Source organism: Sphaerodactylus townsendi, linkage group LG06 (assembly GCF_021028975.2).
Source record: "Sphaerodactylus townsendi isolate TG3544 linkage group LG06, MPM_Stown_v2.3, whole genome shotgun sequence".
NCBI classification, from domain to species: Eukaryota; Metazoa; Chordata; class Lepidosauria; order Squamata; family Sphaerodactylidae; genus Sphaerodactylus; species Sphaerodactylus townsendi.
Window position 1 is genome coordinate 36,474,781 of NC_059430.1, and position 26,466 is coordinate 36,501,246.

The window sequence follows — 26,466 nt, forward strand, 5'->3', positions numbered from 1 at the left end:
GTCATTCACTAAGATTTTCATTGTTGAAAAAGATCCACGGCATCAGACTTATCCTAGTTGACACAAAAGAGCTGAGAATGTCCTAAAAGAATTTGCTAAACCAGCGGTTCTCAATCTTCCTAATTCCGCGACCCTTTAATACAGTTCCTCCTGTTGTGGTGAATCCCAACCCTAACATTTATCCATTTTACAGATGGAGAACACTGATGCAGAGAGTCTTAGGCGACCCCTGTGAAAGGGTCATTCGACCCCCAAAGGGGGCCCCACCCCCCGGTTGAGAACCACTGTGCTAAACTCTGCCAGTCTGAACAACAGTCTGAACAGCAGTTTCAGACTCTGATAGCAAACATGAAGCTTCTATCTTTATGCCAATTCTAACTGCATTTCAACAGTATCAAGGTGGAAAAGCTTCTGTCTCCAAATTTCATTTGAAGTCTACCTTTCTCAAAGACTTGGCAGCCTAGAAAAATAAAAATCCAATAATGTAATAAAAAATCATCAATACAATAAAAACCTACCGGTATATAGAAAAAATTAGATATTAACTCTTACTTTTAAAAATATAAAAGATATTTATTAAAAGGTATAAAAGATAAATAATTAAAAGATACAAAAGATATATATTAAAAGATATAAAAGATCAGAGATAAGAGGGAACACCACCAATTTCTAGTGTACCACATGAAATGGAACAGGTCCAATCAACAATGGGTAACAAATCTTACATATAGGACCTTATTTGCTATTTTAATCCAATCTGTAAATATTGTGGCCTTCCTGACAACTAAGCTTTGAGTGGCTCCACATGGCTTTCTAATAACAGCTTGAAATATGGGGGCTAGGGAGGGAAATACTGTGAAATGGATATTCAAAACTCCATGCAGCACTTTGTAAACAACACCGTATATATGAGATGGTGAAAGGCTAACATTCTAAACACTCAACACTTTGCATTTTGGCAGCAGCACAGCCCAGAGGATCTGTTTCTCTGTTTCTGGTGGACCCCTATGGCCAATAAATACCCCAAGGAGGCAACTGGGGTTCATAACAAAGTTTGCACACCAGCACAGAAAGAGGAGATTTACCCGTCACTATTCTATTAAATGAACTAGTGTCGTTCAAAAGTTCTGCCAGCAGAAGAATGGTACTCTGTTTATGATAGCAGGGACCGTGTCATCTAATGCAATAAATCTGAGTCATAACTAAATGTGACCCATTCCCTTCCGTTGACGTAAAAAGTCCACCTGACTCTGATGTATAATTAATGACACGGTCCTTTATAACCAAGTATAGTGCAGTGGTTTGCATGTTGACTTGAAAAACAGACTCCGAGGTTCAGATGCATGAAAATGCATGGAAATAACTGGGTGACTGGGCCAGTCATTCCGTCTCCACTTAATTTACTTCACAGGGTTGTTGTGAGGATAAAATACAGGAGGCCCTGGAACAACCATGTATGCTGCTCTGAGCTCCCTGGAGGAAGGGCGGAATAAAAATGGAATAAAAAACAAATACAAGTGGAATAAAAAAAACAAATAGGCTAGAAGGCTGGACAGTATTTTTATATCTAGATGGGCTTTTGGACAGAGAGATTCTAGCCCAGTAATAAATTGAGCAATAAGGCTGCCTCGTGTATTGTGTCTAAAAATTCTCCATTTGCTAACTTTTTCTAAATCTACTTGAAAGTAAGCAAAAGTCTTGGCAGAAGGGTTTTTTTAAACAATAATTGGCTGATAATATGTTTATATTTATATGAATTTATTAGATTTAATATACCGCCCACCCCCAAAGGGGGATCACAGTGCACTTTCCAAGCTTTTCTTTCTGTTCTTGTATGAATATCCCCTCTTGAGAGAAGGGGGTAGTCATAGAGGTTATTGTATAACTGTGGGAAGCTAAAGCCACCAGAGAAGTCTTCAATTGAGTTTTTTTTAATCCATACAGACATAGTACAACTGTCCGGAGGCGTTGTAACTAATTATAATTTCCTTAATTTATAGGCCACCTTTCTCAAGACTCAAGAATAATTACACAGCATAAAAATACAGTCAAATAGCTTGAGGTGGCAAAAAAAAACCCCACACAGAATATGATTAAAATTACAAAAATTAGAAAATGGAATTGCAAAAGTAGAAAACAAAGCACTAAGAGAATGATAATACAATAAAAACAGATAATGCATACCCTATACCATGCCACAGGTTACATTCCTGTCCCCTTTATAAAATACCTACCTGAACCATTCTGTTATATTGCAGTCCTGTTACCTTTATAAAAATGCCCTTCTGAACAATTCTTTTACACTGTTTGAGAAATGACAGAAGCCGGGGGGAACCTTCCTGACCTCCTCAGGCAGGCCATTCCACAAGATGGGGGTCACAACAGAAAATGCACGTATACAGGCAGCTATCGATCTCACCCGTCTGAAGGGCAGCATCTTCAGAAGGCTTTGCTCAGAGGAACAAAGTAGTCATGTGCGAGCACAGGAGGAGAGGCAGCCCTCCAGATATGAGGGTTTGAGCGTGAAAGGTGGTGTTGTGATAACCAGTACCTTCATTCAAACCTGGTAACTGACAGATAGCCAGTAGAGTGACTGCAGAATGGGTTTGATATGCATATTCTGAAGAGCAGTATCTGAGCTGCAGCATCCTGTGCCAGCCAGAGTTTCCAGATTGACTAAATGAATGTTATTACTATTTTGGGTACTATTCTTGACACCACCCCATTTTCTTACCAGATTCAAAAAAGGTTTTTATTTTATACCCTCAGAGAAAGGACATGACCTACATTTTAATTTACATTTCTGCACTAGCTCAAGAAGAGATCAAACAAACCTGAAATCTGGATCCGTGCCTGGAAATAAGAATCAAATGTAACGAACCACATTTGTCAGGATAGATGTTAACAACACAGAGATACTTAAACGTAGACTCGTATTAACTGAAGTACAAAGTAGTCTACATTCTAGCTACTTGTTTATCACTTGAAAAAGTGAACAGAATCCCAGGCCATTTTTTTTGGATGACTGGTGCTCATCAGCATGATGTAGTGGTTAAGCACAGGTGAACTCTGATCTGGAGAAAAGGGTCTGATTCCCCACTCCTCTACGTGAACGGTGGACTCTTATCTGGTGAACTGAATTTGTTTCCCCACTCATTCACATGAAGCCTGCTAGATGATCTTGGGAAAGTCACAGTTCTCTCAAGGTGTCTGTTGTGGGGAGAGGAAGGGAAAAGGATGTTGTAAGCCATCATGAGACTCTTCACAGGAGCGGGGTATAAATCCAAACTTTTCTTCTACTCTTTTTTTCTTCGTTACATAGGCTAATCAATACTCCCACCACAAAAACCCAAGAAAATGTTTTCCATAACCCTATGCGAATTCCTGAACTGTAGCCCTAGAGCTCATCAACCTGAGCTGTAGCCCTAAAGCTCAATGAACCCTTTGCATCCCTGAAAATGGTGGAACTCAATGACTACACTAAGCATGCTACTGAACTGAAACCACCAAGCCTTCCAAGAATGAGTGGAATCACAACCAAACCACTGTGAAGGACAGAAATTCTTCTGAGTCTCAGCAGATAGTACATTTTGAGGAACAGAAAAGGGATATCAGAGAATTGGTGACAGGAACATGTCAGAATAATAATAATAATAATAATAATAATAATAATAATAATAATAATAATACAGGCTCTTGGGTAAGAGGGAATCAAGCCTCAAAACTCTGAACCTACTTCAGGATATCTGATCACTTCAAGGAGTGATTAAGGCTGATCAAAACTTTACTGCTCTAAACCTCAGTGACAGATCATTCCAGCCAGCCTTCGCTATCAATCAAAGAAAGAATTGAAACATGGAAAGTCATAGCCCGGTATGGGAAATACCCAGAAAGCCTCGACAGGCGAAATGTGGATGCAGTCTCATCTACAAAGTGGATAAGAGCAGGGTGACTTCAAACAGAAATGAAAGGTTTTGTCACTGCTATTTAGGATTGTAACGGCTAACCAATAACTAATAAAACCTATGACTGCAGATGGAGACAATTTGTAGAAGATGTAAAGACAGAAACAGGAGGGGTAATAGCAGGTTGCTCAATACAGAATTTCTTTTCACCTGGACTACGAATATCATTCACAGTCAAAACTGCAGTACCAGCTAACAAGTTCTGAACTGCTTCCTTTGTACAGACATAGTCAGTCAAATGAGCACAGTGTTTGGGAATGATGATTACAACCTGTACTGCGATAAAGCGATCTCTATAACTTTATAACCGGAAAAAATTTTTTAAACAGACAGTCATGATTCTGGAAAACAATTTTTGAAGACCATCCTGGAAGTGGTATACAACTTCTGTTAAGATGACACTGCACTCTCCTTAAGACGAAGATGTGAAAGGTAGGTGTCCTCTTGCCCCTGGCTTTGATCTCGGATGAGGAGTGAATGCTGTGGACAAGAGATGTTTTTACCTGCTCAGGCTGATATACCTGGCGAAACCTTACTTGGCCAGTTCTATATGCACTGGGGATTTCCAGACTTTGCTTTTGTAATGCACTCTACATGGGCTGTCTTGGAACAGTTCTTGGAAATTTCAAACACGTTCAGAATGCCCAGCAGTTACCAGGGGTTAGATGACTTGATAATATTATACTTACTTTGTTGAATCTTGGTGGCTCTCAGTTGATTTCCAGGTTTAACTCAAAGTGCTGGCAGTGACTCTTAAAAGTCCAAAATGGTTTGGGTCATGGTATTTGAAAGGCCATCCTCCCCAACATGAGCATATCCATATGGTAAGGTCTCATCACAACATATGGCTATTCAAGATAAGCCTTTTCAGCTGCAGTGTTGATGCTATGGAATTCCCTCTCCCATGGGGAACAATTGGCACAATCACCATTAATTCCGAACACCTGTAAAGACTCCTTTATTCATGAAGGTGTTTAATTTAATTAACTAAATCTGATTATTGTTTTCTTAGCACTACCACTATAAAATATTTTGTTATTTTTCTTTACTACATTCCCTTGTGCTTCCTAAGTTTTATTTTGCTGGCTTTAGTGTTGAATGTTTTTACATCTTTTAATATTTTATAATGTTTATTAATTTTGATCGCATATAAAATTTAATTATGTACTATTTTGTAAGCCGCTCGGGCAGTATTTTGTGACCAAAAAGTGACACGCAAATATATTAATTCATTACAAAATTATTAAACAGTAACTATAATAGTAATTATAATATCCTTCACATGTGACATTGAAATAAGCAACTTTTTTTTAAAAAAAACCCTAAATGCCATACTCTAGCCTTGCAAATAAAGTATGTTTAAAAATTTGAGATAATTCATACAGCTCACTCATTTTAATGTGAGCTACAACAGTTGCAAGTAGTTTGAAGCAAAACTTGAGACCATATACATGCTGTTTTCAGCAGTGTGTGGGGGGGGGGGTATTCTATAATGGAATATTTTCCAGATGTTTTTCAACTTTCTGTTGGATTTATTTTCTTTTTTCATATATTAAATGGCACTATACAGGAAAAATAAGCAAATTTAAAGTTGCAAAGTTATTTTTCAGGAGAATATCATTATGAAGTGCAACTACCATATAAGAACATAATGCATTAGTCGCTCAAAGACTACAAGGAGAATCAGAGAATCTTAGGCTGATTCTGCATGGGCCAAAAACAGTGGTGTGAAAACGGTATGAAAACAGTATAAACCCTTTTACACCGTTTTAAACCCTTTTACACCATTTTCACACTGTTTTCACACTGCTGTTTTTGGCCCATGCGGAATCAGCCATAGAGAACTTAGAAATCAGCTTTACCTTAACCTATACTGCAACTAACTAGTAGTACAAGTTCTTCTATGGACAATTAAACTAAAGTCCTTCACAGAAAGTTAAGCTTAATTGGTGGACAACAGTGGCATACCATTTACTATTTTTTGTGTGTGTGCTAAAGCTGATACCCTGTTTCTCAGAAAATAAGACATCCCCTGAAAATAAGACATAGTAGAGGTTTTGCTGAAGTGCTAAATATAAAGCATCCCCCGAAAGTAAGACGTAGCAAAGTTTTTGTTTGAAAGCATGCCCGTCAACCAGAGCATGCAGCTGTGGAGCGGAAAAATAAGACATCCCCTGAAAATAAGACATAGCGCATCTTTGGGAGCAAAAATTAATATAAGACACTGTCTTATTTTTGGGAAAACAGGGTAGCTCAGGGTCTTAATTTTTATCCTTAATGTTTAAGCTATGAAAAGAAAGTGTACACTACTGAGTTACATTTCAATATATTTACAAATATTGCAATAAAATAATTTTCAAGTAAAGGTCTAACTTTGTCTGAATACATTTAAGTGACATTGTTCAGTTTATCACAAATCACGTAGTTTGATTCAACTTTCTACTTCGGGCTACTGGAAAAAAAACTTTTAATATACTCATAACACTGCAAATTGCATGTTTTTAAAGTCTTGTTTGCTAAATATGTTAAGATCAACATGCTGAATTAGATATCAATCAGAACTTGTTTCCAGAAAACTCATTTCGCTAAATTCATCCCTGTTAAATAAATCACAAAAAGCTTCCGTTCTTCAGACTTGCCCTGTAATCAAGATGTTCCTAAATAACAGTGGAGGACCCTTCTGACAGAAAGAAGATTTGAACATGGGATTCCCACTTCAGTAAGCACCAAGGCCATAAAGAAGAAATGAACAACATCATTACCCAGGACTCTATATAAATACGATAGTACTCATTCTTAGAAATGCCAGAAGCAACTGCAAGAGACAACACAAGCATTTTACTGTGTTCCCATCAGGACACCAATCCTGCACATGAAAGGCAAGAGCAGATTACAAAATTTGTGATGCATCAGATTGGCAGGAGTGGAGTCAATATGGAAATGGTAGTTTTCTGGTTGCTACAGCTAGAAAGGAGGTATTGAAGAGTCACATGCCCTATAGTGATGCAGCACCCATCAACCAATGAGGAGCTCCGAGTAAATACCATATGCTGGATTCTAACGTAAGAAAGACATTTCTCATTCGAGAAAATGCACAAAAAACCTCTGGAATCTACATCAGGAATAATTTTGTTAAGGAAATGCATATTCCCCCAGAACAGCCTTGATTCTCAAACTTTCAGCTCAGATCTGACTTCAGTAAAAGATCTCTTAAGAAAGTGCAGTTTGTAACACACCAAACAGCTGAGCTTGGAAAAAAATAATATATATCACCCTTTCTAAAGGCAGCCTGGTACGCTGATACTGTACAGTGGGAAACATGCACAACATGAAGAAGACGCCTGGTGTGATCTTTCCTGTACTTACCTGGACAACAGGGTACTGGTAATCCATACAATATACACCATACATAGCCAAAGGATTCTCCAGCTATATAGCAGACAAAGAACTGGAAACTCCGAGCCTGCGTCTCCCCCTCTTGCAGTCTTGTGCACAGGACTCTGGCAGTGCTGTGCAATACTTGGCTCAGCTGAATATCAACTCAGGTTGATATTAGCTCAGCTGAAAATACAGGAACTGCCTGACTGGGTTCAGATCCCCCCCCCCCCCCCAGCTTGCCCAGTGGAATCCAGCACCACTAAACTGAGGTGTGCAAGGGAGTGCCAGAAGCCTCACAATTACAATCCCAAAACTGAAAACGAACAACCCCCCTGCAATTCCCAGAAGCAAACAGAATGACAGCCAGGAAGAAGGGAATGCAGCAGTGGACAAAGGAGAGAGGAAGCAAGCGAGCACATAGAGCCAAAAGGATAAATGTTCTGGGCTCTAGGTGCGTCAGAGGGAACACTCTCAAACTAGGACGGTAAAAAAGCATTTGGGACTGGTTCACCCTCCACCCCTAGACCTTTTTTTTTTTCACTGTCCCAAGCAGAGACAGGTGCTGGGATTAGCATAGCAAATCCTTTTGACGATGCAGAGGGAGGGAAAAGAGAGACGCCACACTGATATCTGCAATGAAGAGGTTTGGTGTTGTTTCTTTTTTTAAAAAAAACATAACCAAATATATGATCGTATCATTTAACACCTCCCTCTCCGCATTTAACCCAGACAGAGACAGCTGCTTGAATCAGTACTGAAGTGGGGAAGGGAGGGAGAAAGGAAGAAAGCAATCTGAAGCCTCCGAGAGGCCTTGAGCTATGCAGGCTGCCTGCTCTCAGCTGTTCCAGTCAAACTTGTGAGGATTAATTCTGGCGGTCAGCAAATGGGATAAAAGAGAGCAGGGAAGGGGGCTAGGTTTGGAAAAACCAGCTGCTCTTCCCGTTTTAGAAAACTTCCCTGTCCCCTACCGAAAGCACACATTCCTACAAGAGGATGTTGGAGACCTAACCGACAGGGACAGATGCTAAGCTAATCTGATAAAGACCAGCAGGTTCAGAAGTTACTTTTGGAGCCGCAAATGCCATGTGTGTTACTTGTAACCGGAGACTGGACCAGTAATTCTTAGAAGGCTGAAAGTGGCCTGAAGGGAAAAGCCGGATACAGACAGTATACCTTCAACAGCAAAGTACTGCAGTCTCCAAAAACAACTCAATGCTTCTATTGTTCGAACGCCTGGTTGACCAGGATTCCTAAAATCTCTGAAACCAAATGGGAGAGCTAAATAAAATTCCCAGTCATCAGAGGACAAGCTTTTTCAATCCCAGTCTGATCCTTTGCCCTCTTCATGGCAACCCATGTTATAATAAATTACACAAAAATCAAATATTTGCTTATTTGCTTCTTTTACACAATTTATGAAGAACGTTCAACTTTTTTTAAAGCACTAAACACACAGCCTTGATTATGTTACCTAACATTCACTGTCCATTGATGATATTACAATATAAGGTGACCTTTTATCTTGACCTCATATTTGCCTGTATGCTCCTTCAACAAATTCCATACCCACTGCTAAATCGACTGTACTTTTGGTTATTTCAAAGCTACTTTCCTTGTTTAGCGCTCATCTGAAACCACAGTATTCTGCTACATATGTTTATATGCTGAAATGTTAAGCAACGGTTTAATATATAAAGTTGCTTTCAGGAATCTTGTATATTCAGACTAATTAATGAAATGTTGTTACATAAAGGTTGTAGCCTTCATACCATATCATCACACATGAAGAACAGCTCATACTAATGATGTATGTGAGTCATCATATAAATACTTTCTGACTTATCTTGCAATTGTTTACATATTTACATTTCCGGAAAGGAACCTTAATTTTTTAAAAACAAATAAAAAGTTATATTTCAATCTTCGATTCTTACGGAACACATTTACCTCTTCTCTCAGGACTCTAAAGCAATCAGAAGAGTTCTGAACCCACAGTATTTATGAACAGGAGAACTGCAAGGAATTGAAGGGGGAGGGGGGACCGGAAATCCCAGCCCCAAAATTCTTCCCCTCTACAACTCTCTCTTTGGAGCTTGAGGAGGCTACATTCTCCTCCTCCCTTCAAGTGCTCTGGATGCTCTGTCTCTCCTGAAGCATTTTTACTTCTCACTGAACAGTTCTGGAGAGGTTCTTAGCTTCCTTTGCAAAACCACATCTTCCTGAACACACGGATGCCCTCTTCCACTGCCAGACTGGCAGAGCCCCCTAACTTGTATGCGTATGGCCCCATTGTGCTGTTTTTTTTGTCATCCTACTGGGACCAACCACACAGTATCAGAAGAGATGCCCTAAACTGATCTGTCCAGGAACATCTAATAAATCTAATTCATACCCATATGCTTTAGGGGGAAGTTGATATTACTAAAATAATATGAAAGGAAAAAATTTCCAGAAAATTTGAAGCCATGAAAAAACCATAACTTCGGAATACACTTAATACTGATTTTATCAAGTCTAAACTTGTTTTGCTGCTTTAACATAAAATGCATTGTTTACAGCTCATTTGAAAATAGAAACACACAACTTATGCAATAAAGGAACTAGAGTTCCATGCTCATTCTGAAGCTGGTGGCCAAAGTTGAGACTCCTGGCTTTATTTTTTGATGAGTTATTTACACCTGTTGCCATCAATTATAGATTAATTGTGGACTAAATCAGTCACATGTAAAGAATAAATATATTTGAAAACATAATGTTTTTGTCTGCACTACACACAGGAATGATCTAATGCTACAAACTGTCTTACATAAAACTGTCCATGATAATTCTGAGGAAAACCTTGTCTTAAGAAAGAAAAACAAATTCACATTAGTTTCAGTGCTTCCCAATATTTACAATTTTTCTATTGTTGTTCCTCCTCCCCAGCTTACATGCTTTTATTTATAGGTATAAATCAAATCTCAGAGGGTGCTTACTAGTGCATACTTACTCTCTGCAGTGCGATGGGAAAACAACTCAAAACAGAGTTCTCCTTTCCAAGAAAGGGGCTCTGAAATGACCAGCCATATTGCAAGGATCACATATTAAGAAATAAACAAAGGAAAATGTTCTAAAACAACAAAAATACTACTCAGAAAGTACAGCTTTTTTTCTCTCTGAACAGACATAGTTAGCTAAGGAAGCCACATTCAGTGGAACCATGAATGGTAGCGTGCTCATACAAGTAGATCATCCATTCTTCCAATATTCTCCAGTGATGCTGAGAAAGGAGGTGGGGCTAATTCCAGCCAATTACCAAGCCATACTTCAGTGCTCCATGCCCCATATTATCCACAAGGCTCCCTGACCATCAATGTCTGCTTTTCAGAGATCACAGGAGACTGATGAGGGAAGAAGAAGATGGAAAAGACTCTAAGGCCTGATTTTCCAAAGTAACTCCCATGACACTTGGAAAGCTGAAAATTTGGCACGTCTTGTTATGACTTAGCAAGTCACAGGAAAATCAGAAAATTAGTAATTCCTGCACCCAACCATTAAGACCTTAGGAATGAAGTTTACCTAAATAGAGGCCAGGATTCCAGAATGAGGAAGAGTAGTCATTTGGATTTATACCCTGCTTTTTCCAACCACAAGGAGTCTCACAGCTGCTTACAAACTCCTTCCCTTCCTCTTCCCACAACAAACATCTTGAAAGGAAGGTGAAGCTGAGAAAATTCTCAGAGAATTGACTGGCCCAAGGTCACCAAGCAGGCTTCTTGTGGAACAGCAGGGAATCAAACTGGGCTCTCCAGATTAGAGTCTGCCACTTTTAACCACGACACCAAGCTGGCCAAGGTAACTTGTGGGGTGGAAACCTAGAGCATAAGGGTTGCATTGCATCTTAAGACCTTGATTGCATGAAGGGGAACTCACAATAAGTATCTTTATTCATATAAGCATTATATTATCAACTCTAGAAATTTGGGAAACATACGCAAGAGTAATTGGGGTGCAGTAAAAAATGTCACTCGTTAACTATGTAACTAAGCGCAGAGAAGGGCAACGAGGATGATTGAGGAATTGGAGCACCTTCCTTATGAGGAGAGGCTGCAACGTTTGGGACTCTTTAGTTTGGAGAGGAGACGTCTGAGGGGGGATATGATTGAAGTCTGCCCACCAAAGAACTCCCCACTAGGACACACACTGCTGTTTTCATTTGTGTTTGCAACAGCGTGTACTCCACCCACTTAAAATCCAAGTGGGTGCTTGCCCTTTGCACTAAAGAACTATTAGAAAATGTAACAGCCTTGTAATAGGTTATCAACAGTTCAAAATATCCCTTAACAGTGTGCCCTGTGAAATAACAGACTATGCACAACACAGAATGTGTGTTATCCATTCTCCCCTCACAGATTTAACAACCAGGAGCTAGAAGTGCTGCTAACAACCTTTTAGAGTGCACTTCTAACAAGCAAAACTAGGGGGAAATTACTACTTATCAGAAGCAGGGACAAGAAAACAGTACAACTGAAGCATATGCAAAATAGATGAGAGAAGATGGAGCTAATAAGAAGAGCCAGACATTTATGATCCTCCAGACTCGTGGCTATTCATAATTTCTGGGTTGTAGTATAATTGTGTGTCCTACAAACGAGACATTCACCAAGAATCTGCAGCATCGTCATCTTCACACCAGTGAAGAAGACCACCCCACCCCCCACCCTCCATATCAGCAACTCAGCAATATGGAACTCCCTGGTCTGGTACCAGACTACTGCCCAATGCAGACCTCTAATCTCCCTGACTTTGATTTAACGTAGCAATTATTAGTAATGTGGTTTGAAGGAGATAAATGGCCAATACTGGGCTGGCTGGCGCTGACGTTCCCTCCGCTCATGATGCGAGAACAGTTTTAATTAAAATCCCCTTTATGATAAAGGAGCTGCTTGACTGGGTGTTTCTGTGAGGCCCTGATATGGAGCTTCCTCTAAAGCGGATTAGAAATCAAAGTTTCCCCCCTTCTTGCTACTGGCAACAGTCACCATGTTGCCCCAATTCCCTTAACCCAAGAATTGCTGGGACCAGGGAATGCAGATGCAGATAATCTTTCTCCAAAGAACTGCTTCTACTTTCGAAAGGTGTGGCATGAAAGGAAACACTGACGAAGCAACAACAAATATTACAATCCTCCCCAAATGTTCTCCCCTTTAATTAAACACAATATTGCTCTGTCCTCGAATACTGCAGACAGTATTACTTACGGTAGTAGGGGATTACATCCCTCTGATATGGCATGTAGCAATACGAAAAGAGAACTATAAAGAAAGTAGGTTTCTAGATAGAGGATGGAGCTTGATATTACAGGTGCCAATACAGAACAGTTTTCGAGCTCATCTACTGTTTCTTATCTAGAGCATGTATAATTTGATAAAAGGTGTTTTATCTACATCTGTCCTCTTTATGCACACAGTAGCACAAACCCACCAACATACTTATAAACAGATGACATTTTATAAGGCAGCAGTTTGTGGAATATTCTAATGAATATGTTAAATCTCATCTTGGTTTAATTTGTGTCAGAAGCTCATCTCTCTTAGTGAAAATGTAGCCTTGTGCATTAATACATAGAAAGGAGCACAAACTTTCTTGGCCTCAAAGACCAAGACAAGACGGAAAAATAAAGAACCATAAATCTGGGTGAACATCATTCTGTTCTTCTTCTCAGTGTTACCTCAAGTTGCTGAATGGACCAGATAAAGATGTGAGTTTAAGAACTGAAATTTTGCCTGACTTTTGGGGTGTGACATCCTGGCATTTCAGCAATACCCTTATGGGAACTCAGTTCTACCGGATAACAGAGTGATTATCTCTCCTTGAACTTAACCAACCTGAAGTGTGCTTCTTTCTGGACACTGTTTTCTTCAGCAGAGCCAAAATTATAAGATTCTTGTCTTTTCCTATCAGATAAACAATCCAGGTAATACACCCATCTTTCAACAAAGTGAATGAGTAGATTCTTGAATGAATGGATTCTTCTAGTACCTAAATTAACTGCAATAGCGCATGTACTAGAAATAAACAGGAAATCATGAGCTGTTCACTAGGATGCTACTGTCCTAAAAAGCAGCCTCAGTAAAACCCCAATTCCCCACATCTGCAAGTGCAAAAGCAAATCAGAGACAAAAGCGTGAAGGAACAGTACAGTTAGGCTAGCGAAAACAGCTTGCTGCAATTAACAAGATTAAAGGGGGATTTAAAATCAGGATAGAGAGAGTAGCGGGCAAGATTGATCTTTACAGGATTAAAGCCAGTTTCCTACTAAGAGTGCAGTGGTCCCGAGGATCAACATCACGTAATGGGATTAAATCTAGAGCAGCTTTGTCTCTGTATCTGAATCCATAGCATCTGTACTACCACCGCTGCAGTTGCAGAGTTCCACAGTAACAGGATGAGATTTGTGACATAACATAACCCGCTACAGTCATGCTCCAGTAGAAAACACTATAAAACAAAATTCACAGAGAGTAACTGAAGTGTGACATGGCATATAACAGGATGGCCAAACTTCTAAACAGAAGGAGGGTTTTAAGAAAGCCAGTCTTAGCAAGTCACACATTTATCTTACAGCAAGTTTGAGAAACTTTCTTTATAATAAATGGGACGGAGTGGACACACAGCATTCACAGCTATGATGGGAAGTGAAGGCTACTGGCTAGTGGCAGCTGCTACTGAACCACAGAATTCTTAGAAACAATATACAGAAAAATCTTGTATATAACCAGAATATTTCCAACAAATTCTCATGGATTTCACTAAATTCTCATAGATTTCACTAATACACTAACACTTTTTTTTAAGTTTACATTTAAAAAGTGCCGTTAACAAGCTTAACAAAGCCTGGCCAGTTTTCTTTTATGCTTGACTTTTTTGCAGAGTGGCAGTTAAACTGAGCTAGTTTTTAAAGAACGGAAAGCAAAGACAGCATAATAGAGCAGGATAGTAAGCATCTGTATCAGTCTCACAAATATTTTCTCCTTTTACTGATATGCATTTTTTAAAATCATTTTTTAAGAGCAGAAGACCCAAGGGCACAAACTAGCTGTATCCAGGGAACTAACATGACACACACCTACATGCAGGGCAGTTCTGAATGTGGGAAAGCTACACAACATCTAAAGAAGAGGTTTATACTTTTCAATCTTTTCAGTTGGATAACCTTGAAAAAAAGTTTTCAATTTGTAACAGCTTCATCAGCAAAAAAAATGTCAAGCTGACAAGGAGATGGCAAACTCTTGGTCTAGGAGACAGGTGGAAATCTATTTCAAGTAGGTGGTCTGGGAGGTCAAAGGAAATACAAAAGCATGCAGCATTTGGGAGCCTGACCTGGATAGTCCAGGCTAGCCCAATCTCACCAGATCTCAGAAGCTAGGCAGGAGTGGTCCTGCCTAGTATTTGGATGGGAGACCTGCAAGGAATACCCAGAGGCAAACAATGGCAAACCACCTCCAAACGCCTCTTGCCTTGAAAACTCTACAGGTCCACCATAAGTCAGCTGTGATTTGATGGTACCTTCTACAACTACCAGCACAATGCTTGGAACCAAGGGAAGTTGAGGTAGAACAAAAGGGGGAAAGGAGGGTTAGCAAGATATAGTGATTTAAGAAAAACATAAGATGCATTTGTTGATTAGGAAGAGGTCAACATATATCAGGGACAAGAGCAAAATTTACAGGGGCAACACTTAGTAATACTCCAGTCATGCAGGCATACGGCTGTGAAAACTATGCAAGCCCAGGATGCAGGCTGATCACAAAAGGGAGAGGGTGGCTACAGAAGCAAGGCTCCAGCCTAATTCTTTGCAAAAAATCAAGATGAAAGTGACCAGCAGCCTATGCCCTTCTAGCTCAGGGGTCTACAATGTGGTACCCATGGGCAGCATGGCACCCTCCAACACCTTCCCTGGTGCCCACCAAGTGTTTTTGGGAAGTGGGTAAGGATTTGTATGGCCTTTGCCCAGCAGGGCTTCTGATTGTGCAGATTTTTTTTTAAAAAAAAATGTTGGTAGAAGCTGCCACCACAGCACAGGGATCTAAACTGTGCTATTGCAGTTAAGTTGTGGCAATCTTTTTCTGGTTGGTTCTGCCTCCCGAGGCAGCCATGTTGTTGTTGAGTTTGCCATGCTCTGTCAGAATTCCACATGTACTTCCACGGTTTGGGAACCCCATTCTAAGAGCTCATGCAGAAACGGAAGCAAGGAGAGAAACTGGAACTGAACACAGCATACAAATAAGATCCCGTGGGAATTATAGCTGCAAGGAAAAACCGGGCTCAATGTTTAATACACCACACCTTTCATAGTTTATCCACATAACCCATGATGCAACCTTTCTCAACTCATCATTAGTTGCATACAACTGTTCATCTGATTTTTTAAAAAAAATTATACCATGCACACTATTATCCAACCTTGTTTTGAAAGGCCAATTAAAACGCCTCTTTCGAACAAGGACTTCTGATGACCATTTCAGTGAATAATGACAATTCAGGGGAGCTGTCTCATCGCCTGACCAACTAAGGTACAGCATCACTTCTAACATCCATCCTGTTTTCAGAGCTACCGTCCCCTAAGTAGTCTGTACAAAGTTCAAAGGCACAGATGTGTCTACTTGCTGTACTTTGTAAAACTCTCCCTGTAATCATTATTCATTTTACTAACAGCACCTTCCACAGAAGGGCAAATGAAGAAGCATCATGAGTAAGAACATGTTGCTAAGATCCAGGTTTGGCAGCAGACTTGACTTCCCGGTCCCCAGGGTGGCAGTGCTGATGAGCTCAGAGACTGAAGGGAGTGAGACAGAAAATACCCTACTCCGTCCAAAGCAGCTCGAAATTGAGCTTGCCTCTTGTACAAGATATTGTAAATGAAAAGGTTACAGTAGAGCAAAGCAGACGTTTCATGAAAGGTTGACACCGTCCGTGCTTATAGCGCGAGTCGGAAGGTTGAAGTTAAGGCTGTGTTTTCACAGAGACCGAGAGAAAGTGGTTGTCTTAGCTGACATGCAGCAAATTCCTCGAGGAACACCCAGCCGTATAGATCCAGGTGAGACAAAAAGCTGAGAAGTTGTACAAACAATATTTACCGATAGTTTTAAAAATAGAGTCCAGTTCAAAAAAAGATGTGGGAAGAATACTCCCCACCCCTTAATTTCTCTGCATTTTGTTATCTGACCTAGGCCATAAGGAAATAGATTTAGCAGATATTCCACATTAAGACTTTTAAATCGCAGCTCATAGTGGAATGAAAATTACATGGATTTTTGTTTTAATGGCTATTTAGAAACATAAGTACAGAGTGAACATTAAAAACCCATTTATTTATGCATTTATTATTGAGTGAAATTACCCCTATACCAAAAGAATCTGCACTGGTTACCAATCCCTTTCTGGGCAAAATTCAAAGTGTTAGTTCAGTAATGCTGTGAATAACCTATGGCCAGCCAGGGTGCCTGTCTGCTCCTATATTATCCAGCCTGCAAGTTAAGATCTCAAGCCCTGTTCTCTGTGATTCTGCCTTCAGAGGTGAAGCAGGTGGCAATTACAGACAGGACATTTTTTGTGGTGGCCTCTTGCCTCCGGAATGTCCTCCCCCTTAAGGCTCATCTGGTGCCTACTCCACTTCCTTTTAGGCACCAGGACAATCACATCTTTTTTACTCAGGCTTCTAAAATTAGAGGTTTTACCTTACCTGCTTTTAAAATGGTATCTTCTGCATTATGGGTTAGATTTTATGCTGTTCATTCCCAGTGGCATTTTTCTAATTGTTCCACTGTTTTAATTGTAAGGTGTCTTGAGTAGAACTCTGAAAGAGGCGGCATTTCTATCATTTGCAAGGACATCCTTGAAACAAGGGAAAGTTCAGTGCTTTTTCAATGAACCATTGGTAACACAGTTTCCTATGCCAACCTTTTTTGGTCATTTGCCCATTCTCTTTGGTATTCCAATTATCCGTTTTCAGGCATCACGTTTCCCTCAAGGAAAAGCAGTGATATTTCAATAATACCATTTATTTTAACATGATGCTAGCTTGCCAAACACTTCTGTACAGATGCGGTATCCTGGAACGTTTCAAGCATCCATCCAGCAATAAAGAATTCAAAAACCACACATTTTGTAATGTCTGTAAGCGGAAATCTTGAAGCATTAGTCATGGCTCTTTGAGACTACAAAAATAATTAGTGGCCAAAAAATCCTAATGGTGCGATAGCGCCTCACTTCAGATTTCAGATTTTCTTTTATGCACCCCCTTCCTCCAAAGGATTCCTAGGGCAGAACCCCCTAGGGCAGTTACATCAGGGTCCCCTCATATTGAGGGGTCCTGCCATCCCCCCCCATGGGGGTAGGTTTTAAATTGGGGTCGGACGCCTTTTATTATGTATTATGGTTTTTTGCTGTTTTATGAGTTTTAAGCTATTTTATGGGATGGAGCCTATGTGTTTATATTTGTACGACCGCTCCTGTTGATGTTGTAGTGAATGTTGTTCACCGCCCGGAGCCCTTCGGGGATCGGGCGGTATACAAATTAAATAAATAATAATAATAAAAATAATTCTGGGTGACACACAGTGCCCATGAGGCCCAAATGAAGTAGGTAAGGCCGAGAAGACAACAGCTGGTCCAACATCCCTCAGTAACCAGTACAGCACAATGGGGATTTGTTCCCAAGTCTCCTTGGTCTTAATTCAGCACTCTAGCCCACACCACTTTCATAAGAAATCAGTCGCTAGGTGAATCTGCTGAGCCTGCTCTATCAGGGAGAGAGGGATATAAATTCAATAAATAAGTAAATAAAACATGAAGTCTGAAATCACTTTCACGTTCCAGCATCCAAGACTGCGGCAGGACTGAAGAAAATCCATACAGCTATATTCCAGCTGCTGAGCTGCTCAGGACCATTACACTGTCCCATTCACTGTACTCAAGCAACAGTAAAGTTCGGCAGCAAAACACAAGAAACAGAGTCACATTTTCATTGGTTAAATGACTGCACCGTTTCCACTTATCACCTCAGTGCTTTCTTTACATCTGTCTCTTTCCCTCAAGCTGCAGCATTGTGAAAATTCAAATCCCCCATTATTTTCGTCCCGCTCTTCTTTCAGGAAGCTCATAATAGCATCCATGGTTTTCCACTTCTCTTACTAGACCTCACAGCAATCCTGAGAAGAAAGGAAAGCTGAGAGGTAAGTGACTGGCTTAACGTCAGCCAGGAAACTGTACGGCTGAACAGCAATTTGAACCTGGGTCATCTCCAGCTCTCGGCTCCAAAATAAACATATAATACCATTTTTTTTAATTCAAGAAAACAGGTTTATTCTTTCACAAGTTTTGAAATGGCTTGCTACGCCCTGGTATATTTTTGATACAGTGGAAAAAATGTTTAATTCAAAATATAAGTTTAAAGACGGAGGCAGCTCCCCAGGAATATTCGGAACAGCTTCCCCGGTAGACGCAAGTGCAAAATATCTGACGACACTAAACGATCCAATACATCGCAGAGCGCTCTCCCGAGCAAGACTAAATGTCTTCCCTTCTGCAGTCACCGTAGGGAGATTTTTACAAACTCCATATTCTGCCCGATTGTGTTCTTGTGAGGCTAACAAACCGGATACTCTCATCTATATTTGTATTATATATACTCTCATCTATATTATTCTTCACTGCCCCTTTCATAAAGAAGTCTGAACATCTATCCTCGGACAACTGCTTGAAAATCAGAATGGTCTCTTGGACAAGGATCGAGTGAAGCTTCTGTTGATGGACAGGAAGGAAACAACCTCTTCGGTGGCTTATTTTCTATCTACCATAATGGCTGACAGATCCCACTACACCTATTCTACCATCAAGCCAAAGATATAAGTTGCTCCCTTGTTGCAAACGATCTTTTAATCTACACATGGATTTTTATATTATTTGTAAAATGCCATTAAAGGTCTTTGATTTGATTTGAAGATGGAGGCAGGATGCAGTTGTTGAGACCCCTGGGCTACAGCATTCTTGATAACTGTACAATATTCCCCTTGAATGAATACAGGGAAGAACATTTGCTATGGAATGTTTGCCAAAGGATAGTATTTCATGTTGCACAACTCAGTGGTGGGATTCAAATAATTTAACAAGTGGTTGTTTATAAGCACCATTTTAACAACCGGTTCTGCCAAAATGGTGCGAACCTGCTGAATCCCACCACTGGAACAACTGTTTAATAAAAGAGCCATACCATCACAAGGCAGCAATGTTTGGCTTATATGGCTGCTACAAGGAATCTTCAATTGGTCTGTGAGACTAACTTTACTGTGTAGTACTTGTGTTATTTGCCATTCCTCTGCATAGTAATCCTGGTATTCCTTGGTGGTCTCCCATCCAAATACCAACCAGGGATGATCCTGCTTAGTTTCTGAGATCTGAAGAAAACCAGCTATGCTGGGCTATCCACATCAAGGCCTGCTCCATCACAAGCCACAGGAAGAGTTCATGATGTTGCAACGAAACACAGATGTTGCAATGCAAAGCAACTATGCTCAGGTAACACTAAAAACGACTGATACCTGGTATCTTCAGGTACATCAAACTTGCTGCAGTTTGATGGTGCAATTTGTGATGAAAACAAGTTGCATATCTACTTGGCAATTCTTGAATAATATTAACAAACCTCCATTGTATGAATATTCACAATATTCAGTTTTGATCTTCAACTGAAATAGCTAGGGATCTTGTTTAAACACAAGGAAAGAGACGCAGTGGCTACTGAGGTCAGGAATATGCTGAATCTGATGTGATATTTGCACTGAAATGAAGACAAACAAATCATACAGATGGCAAAAGTCCCTGTCACAAGACAGGAAGGTTTGAGCCTACAGCTGAAAACCACTACAATGAACTGAGCTCTTTGAGGATGGAAACACAATTCGACTAGGCTGCTGTAAACATCTAAATATGGCAACAGGCAAAGGTCTTTTCAGATTGTTGGGAACTCACAAACCAAGAGTCCAAGTAGGAGTCAATTATCTTTATATGGGAAGACAGCCATGCTGAGACAATGGAGACAATTGGACACAATGAGCCTTCACACTATGAACATTTTTGGAGTGCTTTAACAAAGCTCCAAAGGTAGAATTCTCTTCTGGAGACAGACAGTCTGCATAGAAGTTTTTTTTTTAATACCGCAGTCATGTACATGTATGAAACTGTGTGAGGGTCCATCAGATCTATAGATGCAAACCAAAGCCATGCCTTAAAGGAAGCTGACTAAGGATCCTGTGTTGAATTTGGAAATTACATAACTGGCGATCTCCCAATTGAATACGATTGAGACATGAACATTTCTTCAATACAATTAAAACAGCATGAACCTCAAAGAATCTGTGATGCAAGAACCTCTTCAACTGATCTTTGGCTATCTCTTACAATAGGAACAGCAGTCAGAATCCCATAGTAAACTCCTAGAGGTGTAAAAGTATGAAAATTTCTCACACAGCCAAAGTGATTAGAACCCAAAGTTCACAAATTACTCTGTGAGAAGTTCACTGACACAGGTGCTTTAAAAACCTTCACCATCAAACCAGCAAATCTATATAATGGCTGTTTTCTGTAAACAAGGCAGCTGACCAATGCCAAGCACAACACAACGAAAATGGACCCATCTATGGCCTTAGAACCAGTCTGCCAAATGAAAAGACCAGCCACAGAATAAAATCTTTCCCTTGTAATGTCTAATTCATTGTTCTCCTTGATGGACAGCAGGCGGTTTCCACCTGTCGTTACCCGAGAGGCTTCCATAACAGAATTTGGGACAAGCCGCTGGTACAAAAAACTGCAGTCATCCTTTAGTACCCTATAAACATCCTTTGAACCAGAAGAACTGATTGAATCTTAAGAAAATCCAAGTAAAACCAGAAGAATACTAGTCTCTGAGCGGACCAGTTTTAAAACTTTTATCATTAACAGAAGGTAGAAGAAATGTCCTACATCACCAGCCTCCGGCCCCACATAAATGTCTCTTCCACACTTGTCTCTCCTGTCCTGGTACCCCCACACAGGAGTAGGAAGAGTTAACCTTTTCCTTGCCACTTTGATTCCCTGCACCTCTTTAAACCTGTGGAGTGCATCACATTCACAGGCCTTATTCTCATAGGTTTTACCCACATAGCCTAAGAAGGCCAAGATCTGGCAACCGTCAGAATAAAGAGTGCTGGTAAGATACTGAAAGCAGCAGCAGCCTATACAACATATACCTCTCATGGGATGGATAAATCATCCTTCGCCACATTAAAATATCCGTTACAATCGTGGCCATAGCTTGTGGTCACCCCACCAATTCCTGGAGGATGTTAGCGAGAAGTGGAAGGGCCTATAGCTCTTGACCAGTGGTTCTCAACCTTCCTAATGCCGCGACCCTTTAATACAGTTCTTCATGTTATGGTGACCCCCAACCCTAACATTTATCCATTTTACAGATGGAGAACACTGATGCAGAGAGTCTTAGGCGACCCCTGTGAAAGGGAAGTTCGACCCTCAAAGGGGTCCCAACCCCCAGGTTGAGAACCACTGCTCTTGACAAAGAAGACAGCCTGCAATCCTTCCATGTGATCCCAAGCAGAATGATGACTATTAGCCTCTCACATATGTTGATCCCAAGCACAGGGAGATCTGGTGATCATCAGCCAAAGGCGAGAACAGTGCAAAGGTTGAGGTTAAGCAAAGGAAGAACAGTTCTGGGGAGTCAAGGATGTGACGTCTTCAATGTTCCTTCTGCAAAAGCGGGATGAACTACTCTGCCTTTGTCCTTTGGACAATGAGAAGGCGCTGCAGCTCGTCAAAGCATCAGCTCATGTTAAATGGCTGTGCCTGAGCTGGGAACCAAAGAAATAGTCTGAAAAATATACATAGGAATAGCCGGCACTGAATTGAACATGCAACAATGTAGAACTCTGCTCAGATGGTAATGTGGCCACAAAGAGTGAACACAGAAGCAAATATTGGAGATGGTATATGAGAGGAATGTAGATCACCTGCATGATTTCTCCCTTGTCCATTTCCAGCTGGTACCAAAGACCCATGGATTTAATTTTGAGACTTGTTCTTACAATGTCAGTTTTTTGGGGGCGCACATGTTCTTCTCCTAAATATAAAAGACATCAATTGTGTTCATCAGTAGAGGGCCATTTGCCACCACAGCCAAAGCACTTTTTAAGAGGTCCAGTGTCTCTATAGGAGGGTGAGAGGATGGACAAAATTAAAGTAATGAAAGCACTAACAAGAAAAAAAGTATACTATAATTAGAGAAAGAAGGGCCAAAGGACTTTTAAAAAGATGGCAAAGACACTTCTCCCCAATGCTGAAAAACGATGATTCAAAGACCATTGAGTGGGATGGCTCTTGCCCCATAAGACTAGGAAGGTGCATAAAAGACTGGACCTAAATAGATCATAAAGTGATTTCTGCGATAGCAGTTGGGATTCAAACTTTGTTCTCAAGCGTGCCACATGGCAGACTGCTTTTTCAGAAACAGTTTTCAATTTTCTACAAAAGTTTATTGTCCAAAGGTTAAAAAGTCAACCATTCCACTGGGCTAGAATAACACTCTTGTATGAACCTACGTATTCGAACGGATTCAAACTTACATCCCTTACTTATTTGTTTACATTTAGTCATTAAAACATGTTTACCCCTTCATTCCAGTACTGCTGCTCCCAAAAGGGGCTCAGAGCAAGTAGCAAAAAGCATACAAATTACACTAAATCCACACAACTGCTACCAACCACATCTTACATAATAACAAAAATATGCCAGATCTGTAAAGACAGTTTCACTGCCATTGCTGCCCTTCACCACCTTCCACCGTTCTCATAAATAATTCACTGTCATACTTTCCTCAATAACATGAGAGGAGAAGCATCCCTTCTGCCACTTTCTGGCACTGTCTCATGGGATGGGGCCACTACCATAAACTCCTGTGACCAGGCAGTAGGTGCTCATAACTCCAAAGGAGCAAAAAGAAATACCTACTGGGAGGATCAGAATTGTCATGCAGGTTCATACTAGTCACAAAAACAAGCAGATCAACCATCATGCTTAAAGAGAAGCTATGTATGAAAATCAGATGCTACAGACAAAGAAATTTGCAAAAGTTCTGAGGCTAGAATTGACAGCAGAATGTTACACCAGATGGACCACTGGTCTAACTCATCATTACTTAGATTTTGCCATTAAAGTACATGATACTTTTCAGAGCAAAGTAAGTGTAAGAGACAGTCCCATCTCCCAAGGCACTTATAAAATTCAACAGTGGGCAGCGGAGGCAAAACTCAATATTAATTTATAAAATATTACTAATTTTTATTTATTATTATTAGACTTGCTATGCCACTGTTGTATATGCATGTGTACAAAAATACAGAACAGTGGCATAGTAAGTCTAATACAGCAGAAAAGTAGTCTTCCTCACACTTTCCTTTTTTGTCTTTCTGAAGACTTTTTTGTCTTTCTGAAGAACACAAGGGTATTTTTGGACAACACAAGGGCTTTTTTGTCTTTCTGAAGAACACAAGGGTATTCTGTCAACTCATACTAGTGGTCCACCTAGTCCTGCAACCTGGAAGTTTACCAACTCTAGATGTGGAAGATGTGGAAGCACACTCTCTTTTTAAACTGCTACCATCTGGCAGACGATACAGGGCCCTCAGAACTAGGACAAAGAGGCTTAGAGACAGCTTCTACTCTAGAGCTGTGGCTATGCTAAACTCCGCTGCTTCATATTGATGTATTTGGGGCTATGTAGGGATGGGTGGAGGATGATGATGTATGAGTCTGAAATTGCATGAGTCTGAAATTGTATGAGTCTGAAATTGTGTGCATCGAGGAATGCTGCTGTAAATTTCGTTGTGCGTGCACAATGACAATAAAATGCTTATGCTTATGCTTATGCTTATCTTAGCCATCATGGACAGATCTCCTCCGTGAATCTGTCTAGTGACCTGTGAAATCCATCTATGTTTGTGGCCATCACTACAGTAACTGGCATTTCTGCCAGTAATATTACTCAGTGAGCAAACAACAATGAACCACCATAAAGTCCAGGGCTGGAAGCTTTCTGCACTTATACAAATAATGAATTTCACACTGTTTATTGCAGAATGTGGAGAATCTCCAATTTATTTTTACAATAGCAATTATCTGTGCCCTTGTAGTTACAGAGTCCTGTCAGAAAACATACTGGCAGAAGAGTTGCAAACAAACCAGAAGAACGTCATCATGCTGCAGCGAGTGGAGTGTTCTGTGGAAATCTGGGAGACCCAGATTTGAATCCCTACTTTGCCATGCAAGCTTGCTAGGTGACACTGGGTTGCTCACAGCCTGGCCTACCCTGTGAGGATAACATGTAAAGTGAAGAGAATGATGTTAGTTGCTTTGGGTCCCCACTGGGGATAAACAGGGAGAAAGCATGACCCCACGTCTGTCTCTGTGGTTTTAGCAGAAACAGCAGCTCTGTCTGCAGAAATCAGCAAGAGAAGCTTTTCACAGCATGGAGAGAAAACATTATCACCTGTTCAAGTCTCCAGCTCAAAATAAGTTAAAAAAACACTGGCAAATGACGCAAGGGCCATCAGAAAAAAACCTCCAGTGGAAAAGAGTTTTACTGCCTTGCTGACTACAAGATGTTCCCCTTGTTCCAGGTCTCTAGGCCCTTCCATATATTCTCCTTTGTAACAAAATCCAACCACACTGAAATACTGATATTAGAATTGTACTATATCTTTGTGCAGTTATATCTATCCGGAATAGTTTACTTCAGGATCAGCAAAATACACAGGTTTCTTTTAATTCTTTCTCTTCATAATCAACTGGGCAAAGTTTAAAGTGTGGCAAAGGAGAAACTATTAAGTTTCCATCATTTCTTCTGAAATGGTATAATGAGAATTTCAGCATAATTTCCATGAAACAAAGCACCGACTGCTGCACACAAATCATCTGGAGGTTTATCATCAAGCCTCTAAATTGCATATTATCTCAGAGTTGCGGGAACAGTGCCTATCAAATTATTTATTTGCAAATGACTCACCTATTGTAACCAAACAGCTAAAAACTTCCACATTACAAAACAACTTGGCCTTTATAAACATGGGGGAAAGTTTACACAACACTTCGAGTCCCAACTCTGGAAATACAAGCACAGCAGGCATGGTGTTCTTGCACCCTGTTTCTGGCCGCACATGCTACAATTACAAAGTATCTTTGAATATTTCCTCCTTGGCTGGCATTCAATCATCATATAACATGAGCTGTCAAGTCACCCCCTTCATCACCAGCAACATCCCTCATTCACACCAGAACTCGTCTTAGAAGAATCTGTATTATTGCCTGACACCTGTGAGGACAAGAAAACTACTTTTCTTACCTATAGGTGTCAGGAAATGACAGTTCCACAACCAAGTTCTCTTTCTCTCTGGCAGTTCCCAACAACATCAAAAGCACTCAAATCGCAAAAGAAATGCAGTCCCCTAAAATTCAGTTACCTAGCTAGATTAAGAAGCATTTTAAAAGGGGAACACTAATCCCCAGCTTGAGGAAAGACTGCAAAGACTGAAGTCCAAAAAGGGAGGCTGAACATACTAGCAAAGGATTTTCAGCTTTCCACTCCTTATATGTGCAAAGCGTGTCAGCTCTCACACAGATCTCTACTCACCCAAAGGTACATCATGTCAGGCTGGGCAATATCTACCCAGCAGTTCAGCTGATCCCAGAATGCAAATGGGATTTCAATAAAAATGTGGACACCAGAGTTTTTGGGAGGGGGAAAAAAACCCAAACGGCTCACTTCTGGATCAAAGTCGATTCTGTTGCTATTTAAGCAGAGCGTTCTCCCTGCTCCACCTCCTGCTCTGCTTGGCTCTTCTCACTCTATCCCTCTCTGGGAGTTCCCAACCCGGTGTGTCTGTACTGGCGTGTAGAGCTCACACTCTGCCTTTGCCTCTAGGGAATTTCTCTGTGTCATTCTACTTCCAAAAGCACAATCCCTGCTTCAGATTCTTGCTACAGACAAGGCAGGGTGGGGTCAGAAGTAAACACAATCCCTCTCCTTCCGCATGTG

General features: G+C 40.5%; 1 protein-coding gene across 1 annotated transcript in view; it reads right to left on the reverse strand.

The window, feature by feature from the left end:
• LOC125435337 (RNA binding protein fox-1 homolog 2) overlaps positions 1–7,376 on the reverse strand; it is a 94,607-nt gene extending 87,231 nt beyond the window's left edge. Inside the window, exon 1 of the mRNA XM_048501527.1 lies at positions 7,332–7,376. Within this exon, the coding sequence (XP_048357484.1) occupies positions 7,332–7,376 (45 nt within the window). The remainder of the gene's footprint in view (positions 1–7,331) is intronic.
• Positions 7,377–26,466: the final 19,090 nt, after the last annotated feature.